The sequence below is a fragment of the Curcuma longa genome, chromosome 11, assembly GCF_044706935.1.
Source record: "Curcuma longa cultivar G26 ecotype Majalengka, Jawa Barat chromosome 11, ITB_CL_G26_1.1, whole genome shotgun sequence".
Taxonomy (NCBI): Eukaryota; Viridiplantae; Streptophyta; class Magnoliopsida; order Zingiberales; family Zingiberaceae; genus Curcuma; species Curcuma longa.
Window position 1 is genome coordinate 31,774,883 of NC_133871.1, and position 26,698 is coordinate 31,801,580.

Here is a 26,698-nt window from a genome sequence, read left to right on the forward strand (position 1 = left end):
TTGAACCAGTCTTGCCCCTCTTTAGATCTCACTTATTCTTGTTTTGTTCCTTTCTCTTTTTAATGTTCTTTGTGTTTTCTTGTGTCTTCAATGTGTGGGTGATTGTTGCGTAGAGAAGGATAACATCATGTCATGACTACAAATCTTCGAGAATAGTTAATGATCATCCTTAGGTTAAACTGTAATAAGACACTGGTAACTATGGCTTAACTAAGCTTTACATTTTTCCTAGTTAAGAGCAATAGTAGGGGATAGACTTGTCAAATCTAAAAGCCTTCATTTGCAATCATATGCTCAGGATGGTGCATGAATGCATCTACTTTTGACAACATGCAAAACATAGAATACCAGCACTCGGTGTGAAAAATTAGAACATAGAACTTTCATAAAATTACAAATGGTATCCAAAAATAAGCAAAAGTCTATTTGAAGAACAAGAACATCATGTCATACCTTACACAATGAGCCTTCTCATTTCAGGAGGTCATCTCCATCTATAGAATTAGATAAGCTTCTGTACAGAAAAATCAGACACTTCATTCTTTAAACTGACAAACACAACAGTCTTCAACCTGCATTCTCGAGCTTAACTATATTATTCGTACTAGAAGCATTCAGTGCTCGTCTTCTCTTGATCTGGATCTGGTGGATATATTCAGTAACTATAACCTGAAAATTGGGAGCACAATTGACAGAAGAACGGAACCTGAGAGCTGCCTTACTGACAGCTTCTGAGACATCCTTCTGAGGCGCAATACATTCACATCAATCTCGCTATGCTGAAGGAGAATACTGAATTTTGACTACGAGTCAATATACTGTATACATTACAAAATAGATGATCCATCACCCAAAAGCTTATACAAAACAAAAACAACTTTAAGAACAAGACCAAACCTGCAGGTAGCAAACGTGCAAGGCTCGTAAAGTGTCTGCTTGCTGTCGCAGAGTATGTGAATATAGCACACGGAGGGTGGTAGGGGGAGCTGCGTTGGTTACAATGGAACAGACTTGCAGAAGAGGACAATAGTTCAAATATTGACAAAGTTAGCAATATCTTATTCTGTCGTGATCAATTACAGTTTCTCAATTTACCTCATCACAGATGGTCGTAGGACCGATCATGTGGGACTGCTGGAGTGACGGATTTTGTAGGACTACTGGAGTGGCGGATTTTATTTTATTTTTGTAGAAGACGAAGGGTGGTAGGAGGTTAAATCAAGTACTACATAGACTTCTATGTGGAAGGGAGGTACCGATCAAGTACTAGGTGGGAGGATATTTCACGACTGTCAATCCCGCGATTCAATCTATGCCCAATTCTACAAATCTATCACATGTACTATAGTAAGATACAGATAAATTAGATACTGAGTAAGCTCCTATGTAGGGGAGGGAGGTACCGAGGAGACCCTCAAGTGGGAGGACATTGTCAATCCCATGATTCGATCCATATTCAATTTTGTAAATCTACCACATGTACCACAGTAAAGATACACATAAATCAGATATTGAGTAGGTTTTCATGTGGGGGAGAGAGGTACACTTGGGATACATCGATATATATATGTTTTCATGCTTACCACTTGGGATACATCGATATATATATATATATATATATATATATATATATATATATATATATATATATATATATATATATATATATATATATATATATATATATATATATATATGTAAATTAAATAGTCCTGAGTGGGAACTTAGTAAAGAGTAGTACCTTATTTGTTGGGGTTTTCAAATAAATTATAAAATAAGAAATAATTCTCTTTTTTGAGGTTGTTGGATGACAAAATCCTTTTTAGGTCTCCTGTCTCAGTTGGCAAGTCGACCGTCTCTGTTCCTTGCATTGCAGACTAACTTTTACAATAAAGAACGGGAAATGATGGGACGTGTTATTCTCTTGCGACCTGCCCTACTTACATTAACCTAGATGGTCGAGATAGCCTCTCATTCATATATATATATATATAAATTATCCTTATTATTATGAAACTTCTAACGTGGGATTAATCTTCCATTTGGAGCCAATTTCATCCATCATCTTCGATCAATGTCGGATTAATCAATTTTAATTAATTTTTCATTCATTTTTTAAACATTAACAACATACAAAATAGGACAAACATTTGCATAAGGATTCCAGATCAGACACCAGTTCGATTTATTTCCAAAACAACATATGTATGTTTTTTCTGTTGGTTTCTTTATAAAGATCAAATAGAGAGAAAATAAAAAAAAAATGGAGATCACCACCAATCCAGTTCATGGTTGCCTCAGATACAGAACTGTCCCTGGTCCGATATCATCTGAGTCATTGATCTGCGGATTGTCTTCCAAGATGAAGATGTTATCGCACATAATGCTGATGGTTTGCAGTGTGTCACCTTCCTCTGCCACATAGTACTCGTCGCAAGGCTGCCGCCGCCGCTCGCTCAGCCGCCGTCCCTCGCCGGAGGCGAAGAAGATGACTTGCAGGATGAGAAGAAGAGAGATCAATCTTACTGCTGCAGTCTTCATTTGCCTTGAAAGGTTGATGCCTCTCACCAAGGTACTTTATGTATTTGATATATATCTTGAAAGGTGGTGGGGCAGGTGAGGAGGAGTTGATGGCTCGTTCCAATGTCGAAGTCAAAGGCGTTGACATTGTCGCTTACGATCGATGTCTACCAATATTGTCCTCGGGATATAACTAAGTTGGTTACAACGGAATAGACTTATAGAAGATGACAAAAATTCGAATCTCGACAAAGTCGAACAATATCTTTTTCTATCGTGATCAATTATAATTTTTCAATTTATCTCTTTACAAATGATCATGAAGTCGAACGTGTAGAGTCACTGTGATGACAAATTCCACCCTTTTTACCAGAGATGTCTACCAACATTTCTTTTTATCAGATTAATGAGAAAGCTAAATTTAATTCATTCAAAAATTTTAATTCAAATTTTAGTCTTCTTAATTTAAATTTTTTAATTAAAAAAAATCTTTTTAACGATAATATAAATAAAGGAATAAGTCTCGTCAAGATATTTGATTTTACTGGATTGCCCTCGAAACGAGCACGAATTTCCCGTCTTCTGTGATCTTCTTCTCCACTTCCTCTCCGATTCCTCCCTCTACCTGAGCTCCTCCTTCCCGCCTCCATGGCTGCGCTAGAGTGGGCGCTGCTCCTCCTGCTCGTAGCAGCGCTGGCGCAGACGCTTCCGACGGCTACCGGAGAAGACTCGACGAGGCCGAGGGGGCGGGTGATTGAGGTGGAAGGGGGGCCCGAGTCGGTGGTGTGGGTGGTGCAGCTCTCTGACCTCCACATCAGCGTGCACCACCCGGAAAGGGCCTATGACCTACAGCGCTACGTCGGCCCCGCCCTCGCCATGATTAACCCCTCCCTCGTCCTCATCACTGGAGATCTCACCGGTATTTTTTTCCCGGATTTTTTTTTTCTTCTCCAAATGGTAGGATTTTGATGGTGGCATGGTGCATCATGCGGTATTGCTTCTAGAACAGTGTTGCGTGGCGGGTTTTGATTAGGTTTTTCTAATGCACTGTGATTTTGAAGGAACAATATACGATCACAATGTGTGCTAATTGTCAAAGTGGTGCCCTAGATTAGCAGATTTATTGCAGCAATGCCCATTTGGACCTGGAATTACACTGAATATATTTTGATCAGTGTCCACAACTACTTGCTTCAACTAAGTCATTGGCATTAAGATATTTATTGTTTTCGCATTTTTTATATATTTGGTACGCCAATGCAACCTGCGCTCCGAGTCTAGCAGAGGGCACAAGAACCTTTGTTTCCATTACGACTCTAAATAGCTTAACCTTAAATGCTTTACATATATAAAAATTAAAGTTGATTGCTACTCTCTGCAATGAAATGCGTGTAATGCAAATTGATTGCTAGTGTTTCTCAGCAATGAAAATGTAAGTATGTATGTGTGAAAAATTGGCTTCTCTGGTGTTTTTTTGGGCTACAAATTCCATTGTAACGTTATTTGCCATTTTCTATTTATGAAAGCTTTTCCTTCATCCCTTTGAATCTCTCCTCATTGGTTTTACGTTTCCGTAGTGATCATCTGCCTCAAAAGTGAATCTGGAGGGAGGGTGATAACTCCTGCATATGTGGGCACATTTCTATTGCGTTTTTTTTTCCCCAGGGGCGCTTTAATGTATAACTTATCACAATGACTGTATCCGTAACCAACCTGGGCTCTGTTTGGATAGGAAAGAGTGGGTGAAAGGGAGTGCTTTCCTTTTTTTGGTTAGAACTAAGAGAGAAAGGAAGTCAAAGATCATTGCTTGAGTAACAAATATCAAGAAAAAGGATAGAAGAGAGTTCATGTCACTCAAAACTCACAAACACTTTTCTCCAAATTTTGGTACGAAGTATGAGAGAAAGGAGAGATGAAAAGTGGCCAAAAAAATCAGTCCAATATCTCCCACTTTTAACTTAAGACTTTGTTTTCATAAAATAATGTGATTCAACTTCACTTATTTCCTATGGTGTTCACAAGTTGGATTGGATTTGGCTGGTTTTAGCTTGACCTGGGGCTTTTTAGGTTGAAAATTTTCAACCAAATGTAAAAATGTAAGACTCAACCGGCTTGGTAATGATATTCATCATAACTCAAATTGAGTCAACTATCAAATTTATGTATCAAAGAAGCCTTTTAGCTTCTGTTAAGTAACCCACTTCTTAAAATTTTAGATTATTGTTAGCAAGAAGATCAATATAACCCTGATAAATGACGACTGATAAATCAATTGAGTTAAAGGTATGAGGGTAAAAGGAGACTATGGAGGCTCACTTCAATATAATTAAAAAAGATCGGAACTATTTGACTACTACTAACACTCTAACAATATGTGGCTTTTCGTAGAGCCCAACAATGGTATATATATCATATAACTAAGACATGTATTTTTTTGGCAATTGTATCGATTCAAACTTTTGTTTTCATAAAATACAATTGGTAGCCTTAGCTTTCAAACAATGGGCAACTGGATAAAGAAAGTTGAGAACAGTCAACTAGGCTAACCTGTTTTAATGGTTTATGTAACACCCAATTTTCTGGTTGAATCGGTCAGTCTGTTCCAGGTTTAAAAATGCTGATTCAAAGTGGTGGGGAAGAGATTTAACCTCACTGTCTAAATATTGATCCTAGTTAGGGGCTTGGGTGGGACTAGAAGTATGGTGTTTAGGGATGGGAATGATTTGCAGATACCTAACCCATTTAAGTTTGGTTTGAGGTGGGTTCGGATTTGCTTAAGTTTGTGGGTACCTGTGATAGGCCCTTCATATGTTACCCATTTCAGTTGGGTATTTGCTTGTTTCTCAGTGTCCACTATTATCCCAATGGTTATTTAAATGGTTTAAGTAATGAATATGTAAATGCGAATGGTTCAGATAGTACTAAAAAATGTAGGGTACCTAACTTGTTTCCATCCCTAGTGGTGGTTTTAGGTAAATTAGTGATTTAACATCGAAACATGGCCTTTCCAACTAACTAGGTGTTATCTGTCTCTCTTTATCTGTCAGAGGGGAAGAGCAAAGATCTCTTGACCATGAAGCTTGATGAGGTGGAGTGGAAAGAGTATCAGAATGTTGTTGATAATATTGTTCAAAGAAGTGGGCTTAACAAGGACATCTTCTATGACCTTAGAGGGAACCATGATTGTTTTGGTGTTCCCAAGGCTGGTGGTGCTTATGACTACTATCACAAGTACAGTATAAATGCAAGAACAGGGCGAAAAGGAAATGTCCAGAGCATTACATTACAGGTTAGATCACCAGCATTGACTTTCACCTTTTAAAAAATTTCTGTTTCTATTTACTTTCATGAAGGGCATATGTTAACCAATATTGTCATTGGTCATTTGAGATTCTCCGTTTTCCCTTTTTGTTGTTAGCAAAATTTTGAACACTTCTGTTGTTCTTTCTATACAGTAGACATTTTTATAGAAATCGTTAATGAAAACACTAAAATCATGAAACTATGACTAATCTATCAGAAAATTTCTTCAATGTATGGTAATTTTTTTAACTTTATATATTCATGCAAATTCAGATAGTGTCAAAGTCAATAAGGGCTTTCCTGTCAAATAGTTGTAATATCGCATATTCCCTTGATAGATTTTAATATGAACTGGTTCGAATTCAAATGTAGAATGGAAGATGGAGGCATCTTTTTGTGGGATTTGATAGCACGATGGAAACTAGTCTTCGTGGGCCAACAAATGTGTTTGGGCATCCAACCGACAAATTACTTGAAGATATAGATTTCGAACTTTCACAGTGGGATGCTGAATCTTTAGTAACAAAAGTTTCCTTTGGGCACTTCCCTTTATCTTTCTCAACATTAACAGATGCAGGTAAAAGCTTAAGAGATGTATTCCTTAAGCACTCTTTGTCAGCTTATCTCTGCGGGCATCTTCATACAAAGTTTGGCAAGAACTTGAAGCGCCATCATCAATTAGACCATCCAGTAAATTATTTTCAATTAAACATTCATCAAGAAGGATTTCTCAGTAACAATGATAATCATAATTGCTCAATCAAAAGTGTTCCCCTCAATGAATTTTGGGAATGGGAGATGGGCGACTGGAGAAGGAGTAGAACTATGAGAGTACTGGCTATTGATTCTGGTCATGTTTCATATGTTGATATAGATTTCAGATTGGGATCTAAGGATACCATTATATTGCCTACTTTTCCTTTGGACTCAAGGTTCATGCAAAGAATTTCATCAGTCCATGATTTCAAATGTCAACCTGGGAGAGGCTCATCTTATGAGTTGGTGAGAACACTAGTGTTTTCAAGGCAGAATATTGTGTTGGTATCCGTGAAGATATATGACACTCAGTATGGAACTCCTAATATCGTGCTAGATTCCAACATGGAAAAGGTTGAAGGCAATAGATCTAGAGGAGATCTCTATGTGGCTCCATGGAACTGGAGAGCGTTTGCAGACCCATCTCCTAACCGCTATTGGCTGCAAATAACAGCTTTAGACAATTTTGGTAAAACCAGTTTCAGTGAATTAAGACCATTCTCTATCAATGGTCTTGCTGCACAAGTTAATTGGAGCTGGAAAGAGTTCCGCGTAATGGGCTTACATTGGCCATCGATTTACCATCCTGCTTTTTGGTCTGTCCTCTCATTTATGTTCTTGTTACTCGTTATTCCACAAGTGTTATTTCTATTCTGGAATAAACATCTCACTTATGAGTATGTTAGACCTACAAATGCAAGGAGTAATATGGAACATTTAGTTGATGCTGCATTCTTAGCGTTGATGGAATTCCCCAGGATGACCATAGTATGGTTGGGGTTCCTGTTATATTTGCTCTACTTATCGTATTTCCCTTGGTTCTTTGGACATGTTTTTGGTGAACTTGACACTAAAGCTTCTATGAGTTATCAAGGTTGGTTTATTCCAAAATCTGACAAAAATCCCGATCTCCGCTATGTTGGGGTACCTGATATCATGGTGGTTGTACTACCTCATCTTTGCTTTGTTGTTCTACCAACTATTTTAGTTGTTGGAGCAATGGTTGCAGAAAGAACAACATATCGAAGGTATTTCCTATTACTATCTGGGAAGAAGGATGATGGTTTTTCTAGAGACAAAAATGGGCAGCCTAAGAATGCGACTTCTTGCTATTCACATCGAATATGGCATGGAAGGTGGATTAGAAAGTTACTTTTTCTGGTCATTGCTTTAATCTTGTGGAAGCACTTTGAGGTAAAGTTTTCTCATTCTTTGGAGTTATCAGTAAACTGAAACATGAAAACCATATCATTCTGTAGATGTAAGTAGGTCCTAGCCTGTCACTGCAGCTAGTTAAGCCAGAACTTTGCACAGACAACAAGTGTGCCTATTGCAATCCAATTAGTAATTTTGCTAAATAATTTTCACTCATTGTTCCTCTTAATTCCATTGCAGAATTGCAGAGCTTTGGTGAGGGCTTATGATATGAATCCTTTTATCGATTCCCCTGTCTATTGCTTCGTGACTCCAGCACTGCTAATATATGCTGCATACAAGACTTCAGCAGTTTAGATGAATAATCCATATCTAGGTGGAGAAGGTGATGGATTATCCCAAATTTCTTCACATGGTTGTTGCACCAACCACAACATTCTAATTCAAGTTCAAATATACAAGGACGGCGCGACTTCAAAATGAGGGCACAGGAGGTGGCCTGTATATTGTTCCTTCAGTGTTCTTCATGACAATTCTTAGTTTGTTTTGCTAGTTCAACAATTAGATCCATGCCAAATCCTCATAACTCTCTTTTGTCATACAGAAAACAACATGCTTTTCTCATCAACATCCTGTGAGTTTATAGATTTGAAGTGTTGAAAGGATGCTACTGCGGACCATACATTTGTTTGTTACCTGACAGGTATAACAATTTTGTTTCTTGTAGATCCAAGTGCTGAAAGGATGCAACTGCGGACCATACATTTGTTTGTTACCTGACAGGTATAACAATTTTGTTTCTTGTAGATCCAAGTGCAACATGATGAAATTTGTAGAAGATAAAATATTAGCAATCTGACTTTGCTATTATCTTGTTTGTCGAACCACATCTTTGTCTGGGACATATCCTTCACCTTTCAGAACATCATTCAACTCTTCTAGTTTCTTGTAGATCTCTTCCCGCCGAGGATGCCGAATGTCTCCCAGTAGGAACTCATGAATTTTATCATCTACCTCAATAGAGCTGCACCCTGGTTCTTTTTGAATCCCTTTCCCTTTCATCTTCATTCTAATCATCGCCGCCTCTTCCCATTCCCCGAACGACGAGTAGACATTGGAGAGGAGAACGAAGGTTCCTGAGTCAGCAGCCTCTTTGTTGATCAAAATCTTAGCTACCTTTTCACCGAGCTTGAGGTTACCATGGATCTTACAAGCACTGAGCAAAGCACCCCAAATGATATGATCCGATTCGATGCTCATCTCTTTGGCGAACTCATACGCCTCCTCTAGATGTCCGGCGCGGGCAAGAAGGTCCACCATGCAACCATAATGCTCGATCCGCGGTTCTAAACCGTAGTCTTTGGTCATGGATTCAAAGATCTCGAACCCAATGTCGACAATCCCACTGTGGCTACAAGCATTCAAGACGCCTACAAATGTTCTTTCTGTTGGTTGTATACCACATGCAATCATCTGCTGATACAATTCTACAGAGTCATTGCACTTTCCATGCATTGCGAGGCCAGCGATCATTGAATTGTAAGACACTACATCCTTTTCAGCCATTTCATCGAACACTTGGATTGCTTCTTCCAGGCTGCCAGAATTTGCATACATCTCTATGAGAGCATTGCCCGTGAAAGCATTCAAGTCCATGTCGTGCTTGCCCACGTACGAATGAACCCATCTCCCGAGCTGCAAAGCTCCCAATTGAGAACAAGCTGAGAGAACGCAGACAAGAGTGAGTTCGTTTGGCTCGACGCGTGCTCTCTGCATGTCTCTGAACAATTCCAGAGCGACATTGGCCCGCCCATTCCGAGCACATCCGTCGATCATAGCAGTCCAGCAGACGGTGTCCTTGTCCCGCACGCCCTCGAAAACCACTCGCGCCTCTCCCACCAAACCGTGATCGCAGAGAGTCGAGATGAGAATTGTCGAGGCGACGGCATCTCTCTCAGGCATTTCACCGAAAACCTGCTTCGCATCTTCGAATTGTACGCACCGGCCATAAAGCTCCATCAATTTCATCCGCACTGGGCGTTCACGGGCGAGGCCCAGCTTGAGCGCTTGGCAGTGAAGCTGTCTGCCCTCCGGAAGAGACGAGGACGAAGCGCAGGCTTTGAGAACGTAGGAGATCGCGACGGTGTCGGGGCGGACGCGTGCACTTCCCATTTGGGAGTAGAGACGAAGGGCGTCGCGGTGGGAAGTGAGCGAGATGTGGGCGGCGATGAGGGCGGTGTAGTGGTAGACGTCCGGGCAACGGATGGCGTCGAAGATTTGGGTGGCGTACTCGATGGAGCAGAGGGAGGAGGAGAGGCGAAGCAGCTTGAAGAGGACGCGGGCGTGGCGGTCCTGGACGGTCTTGACGGCGCGGGCATGGATTTGGAGGAATTGGTCCATGGTTTTGCATCTCTGCAAGAGGGGGATCACAGGGTAGGTTGAGGTACATGGAGGGAAGGAGATGACCGAGGGGAGCATGGAGTGACCTGAGACGGAGGAACGGAAAATCTATGGACGAAAAGTACAGGATGACCATTTGGTCCCTATAAGGAGATGATATTAACATTATAACACCGTTACAATTGCCAAGCACATGAGGACGATGATTCGATCCTCCGCCGCTCTCCGGCGCCGGTATCGGCGCCAAGGAATGCGAGGCTTAGGGTTTACTGGCCTTGCCCTTTGCTCCGATTGCAACACCCTTGCTGCGTCCGCTTATCTCTATAATGCCACTCATTGTCATATTCGGTACAATTTTGTCTGTGCCCTGCCATATATCAGCGGGGATGTAACTCATCGTCCATGACTCAGACATGCCACTTGTTCTTTTTTCTTGCTTTCATGGTGCTCTATGTTCAATATTCAGTTCTTCACACTCAAGCAATTATTATGCATTCGCTTATAAGAATGTATCTGTAACTGACCTATCAACATCTCCAATTATGAAAGTTTTTTGGGCCAAGCTAAGGTCATTAAATCACACCGACCATTTGTATTCATGTAAAGTGATCATCTCAAAGATGGTAAAGTCAGCCAGTTCATATGACCTTTTGATGTTTACTGTTAAGAGTTCTGAAGAGGCTGATTTTGCCTTCACTCTCCATAATTGTGTTTTATTTTCAGGAGATGATGATAGGCATGCATAACTGTCTCTTATCTTATCCTGCCATCGTTTATGTGAAGCCAAACCAATCAGCCAATAGGGGTCCTATTTCTGCTTGACCTTGGAGAAAATGCCAAAAAAAAATTCTAAACTGAATATAAAGGTTTTTATTGCTTTCATAGTATCAGCAGAAACTCCAATACTTGATTTTTTTTTGTTAGATTCCTCTGAAGCTCTGATAGTTTCCTCTCAAGCCAACTTTGGTAGATACTGAAGTTTAAAACTATATAACATCATAAGCCTGCGTAACTTGGCGAATCGTCACTTGTTATCTGTGCCAACAAGTTGCCTATTTTCACCATGCAAGCGTAGAAATTCAATATAAGATTTTTCTTTAGTAAAACATTAATCTGTTTGGTTTAGTAATTGTTTTTTGTGCACCAATTTTTTCCTGTGGAGATCTATGACACATTTGCTTATTTCTCCCATCAATAAACAGAATTCGACAATTGTAAGGGTGAACACATTAAACATTTCTTGAGGGAAAAGGTGAAGTCTGGTGGTGTATCTGCAATTTGAAAGCTACATGTTAACTAATCTTTGTCGCTTTAATGTCGTAGCGGACAGAAAATTGTATTTTTCTTTTGTAGAACGATAACGACGTGAAATTTCAATTGTTCATATTGCATGAACTAGGTGTGTTTCAAGGATTTTTGTTTTAAACATCTTGTTTATTCCCACGATAATGTTCCAAATAAATTTAATTTACAATAGATAGATACCTTTTCAAGTCTCGAAGAATTATCTCATTTTGATTAATAATTACAATAACATTATAAGTTCAGTAAAATGTCTTATTGTTGTAGAATAAAATAATAAAAATATTAAACAATGACATTTTACCCAAGGTAGTGACAAAATACAAAGTAATGAAATATTACCAATAGTAGTATTTAGTTTTATATTAGCAACGTAATACTATTTATAATTTCTCAAAATCAGAATAAAAAATTGAAAAAAGGACAATTTAAGTTAATTTTACACCTTAAAATTATAAGTTGAGAAAAAAAAATCATATAACCTTAATTATAATGGATTAGCAGCCCTTTGAATTACATAGATTGGATGGATAACCACCACGTAAAAGAAGAATAAAGAAAAATGGAGTCCTTTACATTTCCTGTTTATCTTTCGTTTATAATTTTATTCTCATTTTACAGAACTTTCGTGTCTCCAATGCCCATGGCCGGAAGCCTTAGTGTCCAGGGCCTTTGGGGCTCGGCCCCGACGGCAACCTCGCTATCCACGTCTCCATCGTCGCCTTCGCCTTCTCATACACGCTCGGGTACGCCGCCAGCAGGCCCTCCTTGTCGAACTCGGAACACTCGGGCACCGGCCTCGCCGCACACCAACTACTCGACGAAATGGCGATGAGAAAAAACACCACGAGAAACAGCATCACCGGAGTCCTTCCAACCGCCATCCTGCGAGATTACTCTTGAAGAAGAAGAAGAAAGAGGATTACAATCCTGGAGTTGGAAAAGAATTGGATTGCGTGAGAAGTATATAATGCGAGTGCAGGAGCGGTTGGTGAATTGTGAAGGCAAAAGTCTTCGATCAAACAATTCAACGATTTGAAAAATGGCTGGATTTTTGACCGAATGGGAGCTTGAAATGGTTAGGGATGAGGGAACGGATGGCATTTCGTCGAACACATTGGACGCAGCGCAGCTGCAAATTCGCATGTCTTGACTACGAGCTGTGGAAGTTGGAAGCAGTCGGCAGCGGCCACCGTTTCAGAGTACTTTCCACAACCTTTCCAAAAATTTACTTCTTTTCTAAATTACTCTTCTCCTAAAAAATAAAAGAAAATAATAATAATAATAATGGGATTATTATAATTTATATAAAGCTTGAATTGAATATATTAAAATAATAATAATAATAATATATTTAGTTGAGTGTCAAACAGAGTTAACACATAGGTAAATGTTAGATAGATTGGTCATTGGTGTGCTTTGGAATTGGTTGTAAGTGTCCAAATATGTTTTGACACTAAATATTAGTTCTATATTTTTAATTATGTGTAAAACTACAATTGCATTTAGTATTCTATTACTTATTTTTCTTCTTAACATTAGTCTACGAGAAAGAAAGCATGCAATTTTCAAACTATTTTTTTTCTTCCTTTTTTCGAAGTCAAATATAAACACGCATTTTAATATCATTTTCGCAGATTAAGTTTAGTCAACGGCTGAACAAGAGTGTCAAATTTAAAAAATGCATTTTTAATATCGTTTTCCGACATCCAATTTAGTCAACGGCCGAACAGGACTTTACGATGTCTGTTCGAGGACATTTGGATTTCACGTTGACCGAACTAGGAACTTGAGTTCCCACTTTCAGGGAGTTTATACATAAAGTCGGTTTATTTAATAATTAAATTAAGATCGAGGGATTATAGACATAAACGTATTTATAAATATCTATAAATTAGCGCCTTTTTAACGTCTTAAGTTTTATATCTCATCTTTGTTTAAAGGACAATTTCGTGCATGAAATTTTTAAGAAAAAATGGAATTATATTGGATTTATTATACATAATTTTATTGTACGTTATAAAAAATTAACTCAAATTTCTCTTCAAAGATCTCATTTTTATTTAGAAAATATATAAGAAACTAAGGCTCCACACTTATTGAAAAGTGCAATGTGTCAATAAAATGAAACTAAGCGGGAAAAAGAAAAGTTAGAAACTAGAGGAGGGAGGCCGGTCTATTATCATTGTTCGTATTGTTGAAAAAATTATTTTCCTAACTGCATGAATTCTAAAATAATATAAACTCAAATATAGGATAATAAAATAATAAGAGATCTAATTTCATCGATATTTATAGCAGAAAATAATACATAACTAAAATAGTCGATGAACTTGATTACAACAGAAAAGTCATCATCTCTATGTCTCGTCCACGAATCCGAAATCCTGCGAAAGAAGAAAGAGAGCAAGAGGGTTGATCTTCCGAAGGAGTTAGGTTAACGACGTTGTATTCTTTCTACTGATGGAGAGTAAAGAGATCTGTCAACCAAGTGATACTTATGTGAGTAGTAGCACTGGTATCTATTTACCGAGTATCATTAGACAAAATCGTTAAGTTGATTTCTAAACTGATAAAGTTAAGAATTTTATCTTTCTTGGTACATCAATTGATGTATTTAGAGCAATCATTCTTCATATGAACTTTCTTTTTATAGAAGAAATTAATAAGGAGAATCCTTATCTTACTTTTTTTTGCTTTTTATGTCCATGAGCCCAAAATTTTACAGTTTGTTTATCTTTATTTTTGTTATTAGCCATCTTTCTTTTGTTGCTCGAACCTTGAGTAGATGTAAAATAAACACTTTCAAATGTATCTCATCTCAGTTTTTCTCCTCTTACACACATTGAACAATGAGCTCATTCAATGTCCATTGCTCCTTTTGAGTATTATAAGATATCTTAAAATGAGTGAACTGTGCAAGCAGAGACATCAAGATAAAATACACTAATATATTCTCTTTCATTTCAAGCTGTAGTGTCTTTAATCTTATGTCAAGATTAGATATCTCCATAATGTATTCACGTATATTACCTTTTTCATTATACTACATGGATACCAACTTTGATAGAAGTAGGTTGTCTCGACCTTTTTATTTGGCACGAATTGATCTACTAATTGTTTTAGAAAAAAATGTGCATCCTATTCTTTAGTTATTGAGCCCTTTAATGGGTTCGGAGTTGAGAGTTTCATGATGCTCAGACTCATGCGATCCGATAGCTCCCACTTATCAAAGTCAGTTCTCTGCTTTATAGTGCTAGTACTGGTAAGGGATGCGGGGCAATCGTGTCTCAATGTATAATCTAAGTATATGCAGTCCAAAAATACAGTAACATATTATTCTTTCCAATGAACAAAGTTTAATCTAGCAAATGTGAGAATATTACTTATGTAGCACTTATAGATTGCACTGGAAATAAAAAAGATAAATTTATCATAAATCCACAATTAAAGTCGAGAACATTTAGAGATATAAGTAAGAAGTTATGCAACAAAATATTGTGCATATAGATGAGTTCTTGATAAGATACTAAATACAATATTATATTTTAATCTTTAGATTAAAATATAATTTATTAGCGGTACTCCCTATTATAACTCAAACCTTAGTTGATCACGTAATGTGTTTTCCTTCGGCTTAACACATTATGTATAATTTACACTTTATATAAGTTGTTTATAAGTTCATAGCTCACAACAACCTCAATTAGCCACATAACATGTCTTCCTTTTAGCCGACATTTTAAGCGCATGATCCGAACAAATAAAAAATTTGTTTCTTAGTAGTAAGCTACCCTTAAACATATATCTGACATAAAAGTAACATTTATTTGGGTCAATTACTTTTAACATAGATATAAATTTATCGATATAAATACATTAAACCTACCTAAGGTGTCTTCTTTTGGGTTGACATAATAATTTAATTTAGTAGCACGTATATAAATAGATTCAAGCAACCCTAGGAGACCTAAAAATTAGGTTTCCAGGACATAACACGGCTTGGTTGTGTCATGTGACAAAATCATGGACAACACTCAAGGTGGACGACCCCACATGACCTGGCCATGCTTTAAAGCACGACCCTGTCACACACGAACATGCAACATGACCCGTGTCGTACGACATAGCTCATGTCATCCAGAATGCAACAAAGCCCTAGCATGGCCCATGTCAGCCTGATTCGAGTGCAACACGACCCTGGCATGACCCGTGCGGGCTGTGATTTTGCCCCCAACGCACCACATGGTCGTGGCATGTCATAACCCTAACCCTAATGTAGGTCTAATCGATCAATGTTCTTCAAAAAAATGACGACAGTTGTTGCCGTTCTTCGCAATCTTTGTGAAAATCGCAAAAAAGCTTGAAAACATCACCACTCTAGGGTTTTCTTATCAAGATTTTCAACGAACAAAAGTTGTTTTATGTTAGGAAAACCAAATATGGTGTAGAATAATAAAATCGATGAAAATCCCAACTTTATCACTATAGAAACTGACGAAACACTCATGACTTTGATATCACTTGTTGGGGAAATTATTTTCCTAATCGCATGAATTCTAAAATAATACGAACTCGAATATACAAAAATATAATAACAAGAGATCTAGTTCCATTGATATCTATAGCAGAAAATAATACATAATTGAAATAGACAATGAACCTGATTGCAGCGGAAAAACCATCTTCTCTATGTGCCATCCACGAATCCTGTGGAAGAAGAAAGAGAGCAAAGGAGTTGATCTTTCAAAGGAGTTAGGTTGACGTCGCTGAATTCTCTCCGCCAATAGAGAGCAAAGGATACCTAAGCCAACGAATACCATACTTTATATGTATGACCTAAATTGTTATCAGTCTATTAATGATAACGGTTTGAGTTAGCAAATTCTACACATGTAAATCTTCCACATCCAAAACTCAAACTCTCCTTATCTGTTAGATCATTTAACAAGTTTGATTTTTTTTAATGGTATATATCCACATGTCATAAATAACATGTAAGCTCATCAAATGAGATAAAAATATCTATAACAATCAAATATTAATAAAAATATTTTATATTTATAAAAATATTGAAATCGTATCGACACGATATGATATAATATCAAAATCATATCATTAAATTAAAACTCTAACGCAATTTAAAATTTTAAACTTAAAACGGATACATTCTTCAAGCCATTGTATGTTATTGTTTACTTTAGGCTTAAACCCTCATATTTTATAATAGTACGATATTGTTCACTTTGGCCCCAAACCTTATGATTTTATTTTTGGATTCAACCCAAAAAGTGATATGGAGATATCTTCCATCTTATAAACCAATAATCTTTTATATGTATTTTTAATATGAGATTTTTTATTGTATATCAACAATTTACCCCTCAAACAAAGGACCACGGGAGGCCCTAACGGTCCCAACGAGTCCCTTGTTGGGAGCTCCCTGCTATTATCTTCATGATCTGAGTCCCAATGGATCCCTTGCTGGGAGCTCCCTATAATTATCCTTATGGTCCGAGTGCTAACAGACCCATCGGACCCTTACTGAAAGCCCTCTACCATTATCTTTTATTTTTTATCCTAAGAGTCGCCATGTGGCTCCACATAGACCATGCTCTGATAGTCCTCACATGGCTCTACGTAGACCATACTCTGATACTACTGTTAAAACATATATAATTCACGTATATCTCTCTAATGGTATGATATTGTCTACTTTAGATCACTCTTATGATTTTATTTTTGGACTCAATTCAAAAGATTTCATACCAATAATCTTTTCTATATACTTTTAATATAAAATTTTAATTGTATCCCAACACAATGGACGATATTGAGCAATTTTGTTCGTCTATATATATATATATATATATGATCGAGCTTCGTCTAACATGATTGACATTCCAAAATATGGCACTAAGATTTACTGTTCGACCCATCCTTTAATTAATTTAATTTGTAGATTAAATGGCTAAGCTCTGTTCCTTTTCATAAAGGAATGGCCATCACTTAGAGTATAGAACCATCATCCCATAGACAGAAATTAAGAACAAGAGGAGTTAGTGGAGGATCTTCCTATGGACCCTTAAAGATTGGGGCATAAAGAAATGACAACCTATGAAATGCTCAAACCATTAGAAAGACACTTGCCTCCATTAGCGTAGCAATTTTTTTTTTTTTGAAAAGGCAAATTAAAAGGGCGTTCTACTTTATTAGGAACATGAAAACAATATCTATATTTTTTATTATACAAAAGTCTAAAGAGTTTTTTTTATTATTAAAATAGTATAATATCTCATCTCCTTATCTATTTTTATTTTTAAAATATTTTTATTTTTGTTAATATTATAATAATTATGAAATCATATTTGCTATTTAGTTATAATAATTAAGATTTCGTAATTGTTACACAGTTATAATCTATAGCTATTGTGTAGTAGTTGTTATAAATTTATTATTTGTTCTCATTCAGGAAAAAAAATATAAAGAGAGGATTCAACACTAAACTAATCTCATAAAACTATGTCAATTGTTGTTGCCCTTGCTACTTCAGCTCTTAAGTATGAGTTTGAGTAGTTATGATCCCGCAATTACTATATAATTGTAGCAACTATAATTTCATAATTACTATAATATAATATTGATCATTAGAAATTATTTGTTTACGTTATAGCTACCAATACAATATAATATTAATCAATTTGATCAGAAATAAATATCCATATTATAATAATTATAACTGTAACGGTTGTAATATAATGTTGAGACTGTTCATTAATGATTATAGTATTGATTAGTGTTTATCATAGTTAAAGTATCTATATTATAGTAGCTACAAGATCATAATAACTACAATAGTATAAAAAAATAAAAATGCATTGGATGGAGTTTTGTTTTGATAATAAATAAAAATATATATTCTTTTGATGATTCTAATAAAAAAATGGTGGTTCTGGTAGCTGCCGGAGAGGATGCAAATTGTCGAGGCTAATGTTCAACACTATCTCCGTAAACGATATTGTTCAGAATGCACAAGATGATCGAGATGAGTGCTCAAAGGATGAGTAGAAATCGATGATTTTTTCAGCATCTAGAGGGATTTTTTATTTATAGATGATTTTTTCAGCATCTGGAGGGATTTATTTATAGAAAGGGAAGAGGTAGAATTTTTTCAGCATCTGGAGGGATTTATTTATAGAAAGGGAAGAGGTAGAATACCCTTTGGTGAGTAGCTGTGACCTTTGGGCAAGATCGATCTAAGTCATTCGATCTAGAGGGTTGTAACCTTTCACATAACCCTCTTAATCTTATTCATCAGATTTGGAGGGGTGTAAAGTGCGTAAACAAAACACCTATTGCGCGCGTACGCGCGTGGTGGGCTTACAGATGAGCGTACTTGCTTGCCCGTGAGAAGAGAGCACATGGGCTTTTGTGTTAATTCCATTAACACAACAACATTAATAAGGAAGAGAAGTCTATCGAATTTTTTCGATGTGGGACTATTCCCCATGCATTTCCTTATATAATATTAATTAACAATTAATATTTTGGACTAACTTTGAACAATTAATTTCTCATTCACCCTTAATCTGTTTTGATCAAATTAATAGTCTATATCTATCTACGTAAAATGTAGATTTTGATTTTGAAGTTAATTTTGACTTTCATCGATTGATAGTACCACAATTTTTCCACAAAACTATATTAAACCGTTAAAGCCCTAATATCTAACAAAAAATACTCTTTTAATTTTTATACTTTTTATTTATTATAAAAATAGTATTATATTCCGTCTTATCTCATTTTTATTTTCAATGTTATTATAGGAACTATAAATCATAACTACTCCCATATAAAAAAATTAAATATAATTAACAGCTCTTTAATTTTTACCCAATAATTCTTTTCATCATTTATTTGTTAAAAGCATCAATGCTATATCGTGAAGCTTTTTATCTGCTCTTCTTGTCAGGTGCTTTTTTTTATCTTCTCTACTTTCTAAACTCATCACGTTGAGCGGCCTACGAATCCTGCTCTTCCTTTCTGGTGAAGAAATCAAAAAAGGTAGTAAGAAAATAAAGTTAGATCTACTTTAGCGATACATGCTACATTTTCAAACAATTTATTTTTTTTTAGAAAAAAGCATTTTAAAGTAAAACGTGGATTATTTTTATTTTTATTTTTCAAATTTCTGACAACAGCTGTACTTCACGTAGAGACAAACTTAATACACCTAACATGTAGCATTATATTATGTTCTCTACTGAAATAATGCAGTGAAAATGAGTAGTTATTGACAGCAGCAGCAGCAGCAGAAAGAATCGACATTATAAGCTAGCTGAATGTAATCATTGCTGGAGCTCGATGGGGACTACAAGTTCTTCATTTTATGAAAGAAAGAAAGATCATAAATATCGACATGAATTATCAATTCTAAATTACTTCGAAAGATGTAAATGTCCTTAAAAGCTTCCATGATTGTACCTTTATGGCTCCTGAAAGCCATTCCTCACCGACCAAAACACTCAAAAATACAAACCACTACATCTGATGCTTTCAACCTTATAGAGACCGTCGGTGATGACGACGTACGGTTGGGTTTAAGTAACCAACCTACCTATTTGACCTCTTTGATTAGTTGTTTCTTTTCTTCTATAAAAGGTGGAATTCGTCACCCCCAGCTCCACATGCTCCACATGATCGATCTACGACCATATGTGAGAAAATAAATTAAGAAACTGTAATTGATCACAACGCAGGAGAATATTACCTGACTTCACCAAGATTCAAATCCTTATCCTTTTCTGCAACTCTGCTGGAGGCCGGAGGTTAATTAATTGTTTCTTTTTATTATACTAAGTAGTTGTGATTATATTATCAACTAAAATGACCTTTTTTTTCATCATTTGTTTCCAGATATAATTCATATGGTGGTTAATACGTGAGCTTCAAATGATTTGGCATGTAGCAAGTAGTACTGTAAGGCCAACAAACAATGCGCGTGCTCATCGCGTTTATTTAGAAGTTTCCTTTGTGTTTTCTTTTGGCTTACCTGCAACAATGACGTGGCAGCAGTATATTACTTATTTAATTTCTGATTAATTAAAGATTAAGTTGCAAATGTTCTCATTTAATTTAATTTAATTTAAACAGTCTTAGTTTAGAGGGAGGTAGTAGAAGACTCGCTGCACGTGCTTCGGTGATTCTCTGCTATTATTATTATATTATTAGGGAATTTTAGTTTTTGCCCCCTTGAGTTTGTCGATTTGCTATTTAAGTCTCAAAGTATGAATGGATATTTTTGTAACTTTTCGTACTCAGCGATGAACTAAGTTCTCTCCTTTCTTCTTCCTCTCTTTTCCTCGCCGTGCCGTCACAGCCATCGTCGGGGCGATGGCGGCGATGTCGACTACAGTGGCCTCCCGCACCCGGAGGGCACTCCACGTCCCTTTCTTTCCACTCTCTCCGGCCGGCTCGCCGAGCGATCCAATTTCCAGCACCCCTTTCTTCCCCTCCTACTCCTCTCCGCCGCCGCCGCCGCCGCCACCGGAGGGAGCGGACGGGTCGTCGCAGCCAACATTCCCCGCCAACCCCGCCAACCCCGCCAATATTTCGTCCCTCACCTTCCCTGGCTCACGCTCTGCTCCTCGCTCTCGGCATAGCTCCGGCGCTGTTGCGGCCGCCGTCGTTCTCCCGCTCCTCGCCCTCGGTATCCTCGCCGCTGTTTCCGCCGCGTTCTTCTTGCGCCGCCGCAGGCGTCGATTCCCTGGCAGCCGGTACTCGAATAAGCATGAGACTCGCTCCGTTTCGGACCGGCTGTTCCCAGAGGACTCCGCCGCTTCCGACGGCGGTGCTCCCAATCTATCTCCGTCCGCAGCGGCGTCCTACGATTTTATGTACCTTGGTACATTTGCTGACGGCGTTCGTGGCGGTTCGGTCCTTGATGGGGACCGCTCGATCGCAGATCCGGTGGGCGGATCGCCGATCGGGAATCTAGCGTCGCCGGAGCTTCGGCCACTCCCGCCTCTGCAGCGCCAGTTTCGCCATATTTATGAGAATGGGACCGTGGGGAGCTCGGAGGAGGAGGAGTTCTATTCACCGAGGTTGTCATCGACAGGGAAGGGGAGCTCCGAGAGGGTGGTAGGTGGGCCGATGTCGGGTTCCCGGCGGACGTTTCCATCGACCGTAGAGAAATGCGAATCCCAGGGATTGACGATGAGCACTCCATCATATCCATCGTCGAACGTGGCCTCGTCTCCTCAGTCGTCACCTGCAGCTTCGGCGGCGCGCGTCGGATCAAGTCGTGGTCATCAAAATGGCGGATCCTTGAAGTCCAGATCTGAATGGAGTGTAGACGAAAGCACCGAATTTGAAGCCCTGCCGCCGCCTCCCCCACCACCTCTCCTACGACCTCTAACACCGTCTCCTCCAAAACGGAAACCGCCTTCGCCTTCACCGCCTTCTTCCCCAGTGGAGAAACAATCCGAAGCAAAGGTGGAAATTCGTGATCTGACAACACCAAATTTGATGTCTCCGACGAGAAATCGTGGTTTCTCTCATAATCCATCTATTGTGATTACTCCGCCTGGACCGAGACAGACACAAGCGCCACCGCCGCCACCACCACCGCCACCTCCGCCGCCTCCGCCGCCGCCGCCGCCAGTTGGGTACTGGGAGAGTCAGGTTCGGAAGCCGAAGGCTACACATCCGCCGTTCCTTGCGAAGTCGAAGCCAGCTGAGGTAACGATCTCCTCAACGATGGTTTACCCTACAGATCCAAGGGGCGAGTCCGAGGCCATGGAGAAGAACCAGGACATCCCTCGCCCAAAGCTGAAACCTTTGCACTGGGATAAAGTCCAGGCGAGCTCGAATCGAGCAATGGTGTGGGATCAGTTGAAATCCAGCTCCTTCCAGTGAGACTCGTTGACACCTATGATTGGATTTCCCTCCATTTCCTGAAGAGTAAAATTGTTCTTTTTCTTGACGAATTGACAGGGTAAATGAAGAAATGATAGAGACTTTGTTTGTTTCTAAAGCAATCAATCCTGCACCAAGAGAGACCAAGTGGCGGCAGGTTCTTCCTCCAATTCAAGACAACAAGGTGCTCGATCCAAAGAAATCCCAAAACATTGCAATTTTACTGAGGGCATTGAATGTGACGAAGGAGGAAGTTTGCGATGCCCTTCTCGAAGGTGAGATTTTAACACTCAAATTCAACTTCTTGTTTTGTTTTTTATTTTCTGGAGTGGAACACTAGAATTAAGTATATGGTGTCTGATTCATCTCCCATCATTATTTGCACGTCATAGTGGAATTCCTCACAATTATTTCCCTTGAGTGTTGGTATTATATAGAGTAAACATCACTTGTTCATCTCACTACATCCAATTCAAGGACAAGGGTAAAACCAGTTTTTCTTCAGAGCAGTACTTGTTCATTTGACACTCTGCCTTGTTTAAAATTATAAATAAATATCCATCCATCATAGATGGAATAAGTTAAGGTGTTTAAGAGGACACAAATTAGAATTATAAGCTGCCAAATATTGCTCAGTGTTTCCTCATGGTTTGTGATCATTAGCTCGTACTAATCTATGACCATGTTTTTCAAGTTGGCATACTTTCATGCCAAATAGGAGGCCCAAAAGTAATCTTAGAAATGCGTTTTTAATGATGAGCTGCATCTGATATAGATATCATCTCTCAGGCCTTAATACAGTCCTCTTCCCATTAATTAGCCATTGCCCAACCAACTTTGCAGAAATTTCTAGGTTGGTGAATTGGAAGATACATTTACAAACACTACCCAATTTGACATATGGGACGGAAGACACTAAAATAGGCTATTTTTTCTAAGTGACTAGTTTAGAAGCTAACTATCATTTCAATAGAAAAAGGCTTGAATAAATTTCATATGCAGCAGTCTGTTATCTTCGCCGGTAGTTTCTAATCATTATTGCTGCAAGCAGGTAATGCTGACAGCTTAGGAACTGAACTGCTGGAGACCTTGCTAAAGATGGCTCCTAGCAACGAGGAAGAACATAAATTGAAAGAACACAAAGATGATGCCCCAATCAAGCTTGGTCTGCCAGAGAAGTTTCTTAAAGCTGTGCTTGATGTGCCATTTGCATTTAAAAGAGTTGATGCCATGCTTTACATAACTAATTTTGATTCAGAGGTCAATTTTCTAAAGAAGTCCTTTGAGACTCTCGAGGTAAATTACTATATATCTTAGTCATTTCCTTATTGTCGTATTTTTTTCTTCAAGGTTTTTAGTAATTTAATTTGATGATCTTTTTGTTTTTTATCAAGTAGGCTGTTGATCATCATGTAGAAACAGCTACAACTAGTAAGGAACTAGTTCCTGTTACCTTGTCTCATAACTACCTGAATGCAGGATTCGATAAGAAGAGTAGCAAATATTGTTTATATCAAAGTGGAGCATGTAGATTGTTGGAAAATCTTAATGAGTACTGTAGTTGACCAATTTGTGTATATTTGTATATGCTTTTTTATTCTCGAATAATTTGCAACCTGAATTGATAATGTCCCAATTTAGTATTATGTGGTGATAATTATATACTAATAAAGGAACTTTATATGCTTAGATAATCGAGCTACTATTAATTTGAATTCAAACATTTTGGGTCAAGTCTCAAAAGTTAAATCTAAGTGGGATTGTGACAGCTCTTTAAAGGACTGATAATTCACAATTTGTTCATGTGCTTCTAAATTTTAGTTGGCAGTTAGTTTCTTAAGTTCTTATTGCAGAACACTATTTTTATTTACTCACACATGTTCATTTCCTCTATTTCCTTGTCCCTCATGCAATATCCTTGAGGGAACGTCAATATTTCAATTGCAGATGTTCAATTTAGTTATTTTAATTGCTATATCATTATGATACAAAACAACTGAACTTACTTTGATCAAGGAGTATTCAAATTCAGCCAATACGAGCCATTCTTAGCCTTTTCTACTTGGTTCTCAATTAACAGGCTGCCTGTGATGAACTGAGGAACAGCAGATTGTTTATGAAGCTCCTAGAGGCTGTTTTAAAGACCGGGAACCGCATGAATGTTGGTACAAATCGGGGTGATGCACATGCCTTCAAGCTTGACACATTGCTCAAGCTAGTTGATGTCAAAGGCACAGATGGCAAGACCACACTTCTACACTTTGTTGTCCAAGAGATCATCAGATCAGAAGGATCCCGGCTTTCTACCACCAGCAATGGAGCTGTCAAAACACAATCCAACACTCTGCGAGATGATTTAGAGTGCAGGAAGGTTGGCCTCAAGGCTGTTTCTGCTTTAGGGGGTGAGCTCAGCAATGTAAAGAAGGCAGCTGCCATGGACTCAGATATACTCAGCTGCTACGTATCAAAACTAGCCGGAGGAATTGCGAAGATCAACGAGGTGTTGAAATTGAACGAAGGACTTGGTTCCAAGGGCAATAGCCAGAGATTTCAAGAGGCAATGGTTCAGTTCCTGAAAAGAGCAGAGGATAACATCATAAGAGTGCAAGCTCAGGAGAGTGTGGCATTATCTCTAGTGAAGGAGATAACAGAGTATTTCCATGGAAACTCAACCCGAGAAGAGGCTCATCCTTTTAGGATCTTCATGGTGGTCCGAGATTTTCTAGCCATCCTTGAAAGAGTATGTAAGGATGTTGGAATGACCAATGAACGCACAATTGTCAGCTCAGCACGGCAATTTCCGGTGCCGGTGAACCCAACTCTTCCACCTTTATTCCCCCGGTTTCATGCATTGAGACCTGAAGGCTCAGACGATGAGAGTTCATTGTCACCGTAATGAAGCACGTTCAGATGGAGCTCTTTTGCCAGTTTTACCGGCAGGAGATCTGCAAGAACACAGATACCACATTGGTGGGAGCCTCATGCGCCTGTAGCATGAGAACTAGTCTCACTTTAACAGCTCCAAAGCACAGTAGGGATGGAATTGATCCTGGTTTATGTATATTTATTTGTATTAGTAGAATATCAATGCAATATGCATTCTTTTCAATATCATTTTGCTCATGTAATAAAGACATGAGGGCAGAGGGAAAATAAATGATTTTTTCTTGGTTTACATCTGAAAGTTACAATCATTCTTGTTTGAGATTCAAACTGAAATTTGAATTAAGTCAACTCAATAAGGAAGCATTGACTTGAGACGACCTGATCTTGGACTGATCTATTTGTGATGACATGTCTAGATCTCTCAAGAAGTTGGCTTAACTCCTTATCTCAACTGGATCATCACTTAATTTTAATTGACAAAGTGCTGGATAGACGACATATCAATAGTTAAATGGTAATAGAACAGAAACTTAATAGAGTCCATATTTTAAGTATGAAGGATAAACACTGTTATATTGTGAAAATGAAAAATTATTCTACATTTGATAAAAATATTAAAGGTTGTGCAGTCAATAGAATGTTCTGTTACAGGAATGAAATTAAACTAAGAAATCCTTGTCCTTTCTCGATTTCCCATCTATTATATTCTTCATGCATAATTATTTTATTAATTATCTATTTTATTTTGTGAATCAATGATATTAATTGTGTTTGTTTTTTTAGCCAACGGAAAAGAAAGAAAAATGATTGTGTCCTTCCTTTCCGAACACCTTTTGAATCTAGACTACAATGGTCTCTTAGCGGATCAAGATTGGATATTCTACAAAACAAAGTGCATCAAGATTGCTAAGTCAGTGTTGGGTTGAAAGATGAAGTTCGCATAAATGCAAGAAAAATCGTTTAGTGGAGAAGAGTTGCCTCCGTGTATGAGAAAAAAATCATCCTCCCTATCACTAACTTCTATCAATTTTCATATAGTTGATGGAAGAGAATCTCCATATAGAAAATCATCCTCCCTTTTACTTACCTCTATCTCTTTGGTATTCTTACTATTATCTTTGAATCAGTTAAACTTCTGATCATTCATGTATTCATATGTCTCTGTAATTGAGAGATTGAATCTCTTTTCGGTCAGGGTTGATTGGTTTTTTGGTCTTTTTGGTGTGATTAGTCTTATTCTCTTTTTGGTATTATCATTATTCTCAATCGTAACATTATTGGACTTCTGGTATTGGACCAAGGGATCGAGCTCTTTTTCCTAATCGAAACAGTATTGAACATTTGGTATTCTCATAATTATTATCTTGGGTGGAATTAGTCTTCTAGAATTCTAGTATTCTTGGGCTTTTGATTATTATCCTCATGACCAATGGATCAAGTTCCTCTCTCGGTTAAGATA

At 37.9% G+C, this 26,698-nt stretch overlaps 3 protein-coding genes across 3 annotated transcripts; 2 read left to right on the forward strand and 1 right to left on the reverse strand.

Annotated features, from left to right (window-relative positions):
* The first annotated feature begins 3,137 nt into the window (after positions 1-3,137).
* Positions 3,138-8,610, forward strand: LOC141841811 (putative metallophosphoesterase At3g03305). Its single transcript, XM_074730009.1, has 4 exons — positions 3,138-3,439; positions 5,568-5,809; positions 6,196-7,773; positions 7,975-8,610. Exons 1-4 carry the CDS (start codon positions 3,169-3,171, stop codon positions 8,089-8,091), a joined length of 2,208 nt encoding a protein of 735 aa, XP_074586110.1. The 5' UTR covers positions 3,138-3,168; the 3' UTR covers positions 8,092-8,610.
* Positions 8,580-10,436, reverse strand: LOC141841812 (putative pentatricopeptide repeat-containing protein At5g59200, chloroplastic). Its single transcript, XM_074730010.1, has one exon. It carries the CDS (start codon positions 10,210-10,212, stop codon positions 8,602-8,604), a length of 1,611 nt encoding a protein of 536 aa, XP_074586111.1. The 5' UTR covers positions 10,213-10,436; the 3' UTR covers positions 8,580-8,601.
* Positions 10,437-20,821: 10,385 nt separating this feature from the next.
* On the forward strand, positions 20,822-25,494 carry LOC141838519 (formin-like protein 1). Its single transcript, XM_074726024.1, has 4 exons — positions 20,822-22,349; positions 22,432-22,628; positions 23,405-23,649; positions 24,434-25,494. Exons 1-4 carry the CDS (start codon positions 20,830-20,832, stop codon positions 25,247-25,249), a joined length of 2,778 nt encoding a protein of 925 aa, XP_074582125.1. The 5' UTR covers positions 20,822-20,829; the 3' UTR covers positions 25,250-25,494.
* The last annotated feature ends 1,204 nt before the right edge of the window (positions 25,495-26,698 follow it).

Excerpts from the sequence above, each read along its gene's own strand:
- LOC141841811 (XM_074730009.1), top strand. The coding sequence starts at position 3,169 with ATGGCTGCGCTAGAGTGGGCGCTGCTCCTCCTGCTCGTAGCAGCGCTG. Across the intron at positions 3,440-5,567 it reads CATCACTGGAGATCTCACCG|AGGGGAAGAGCAAAGATCTC; the intron begins GTATTTTTTTCC and ends TTTATCTGTCAG. Across the intron at positions 7,774-7,974 it reads TCTTGTGGAAGCACTTTGAG|AATTGCAGAGCTTTGGTGAG; the intron begins GTAAAGTTTTCT and ends ATTCCATTGCAG.
- LOC141841812 (XM_074730010.1), bottom strand. The coding sequence starts at position 10,212 with ATGCTCCCCTCGGTCATCTCCTTCCCTCCATGTACCTCAACCTACCCT.
- LOC141838519 (XM_074726024.1), top strand. The coding sequence starts at position 20,830 with ATGGCGGCGATGTCGACTACAGTGGCCTCCCGCACCCGGAGGGCACTC. Across the intron at positions 22,350-22,431 it reads TTGAAATCCAGCTCCTTCCA|GGTAAATGAAGAAATGATAG; the intron begins GTGAGACTCGTT and ends ACGAATTGACAG. Across the intron at positions 23,650-24,433 it reads AGTCCTTTGAGACTCTCGAG|GCTGCCTGTGATGAACTGAG; the intron begins GTAAATTACTAT and ends CTCAATTAACAG.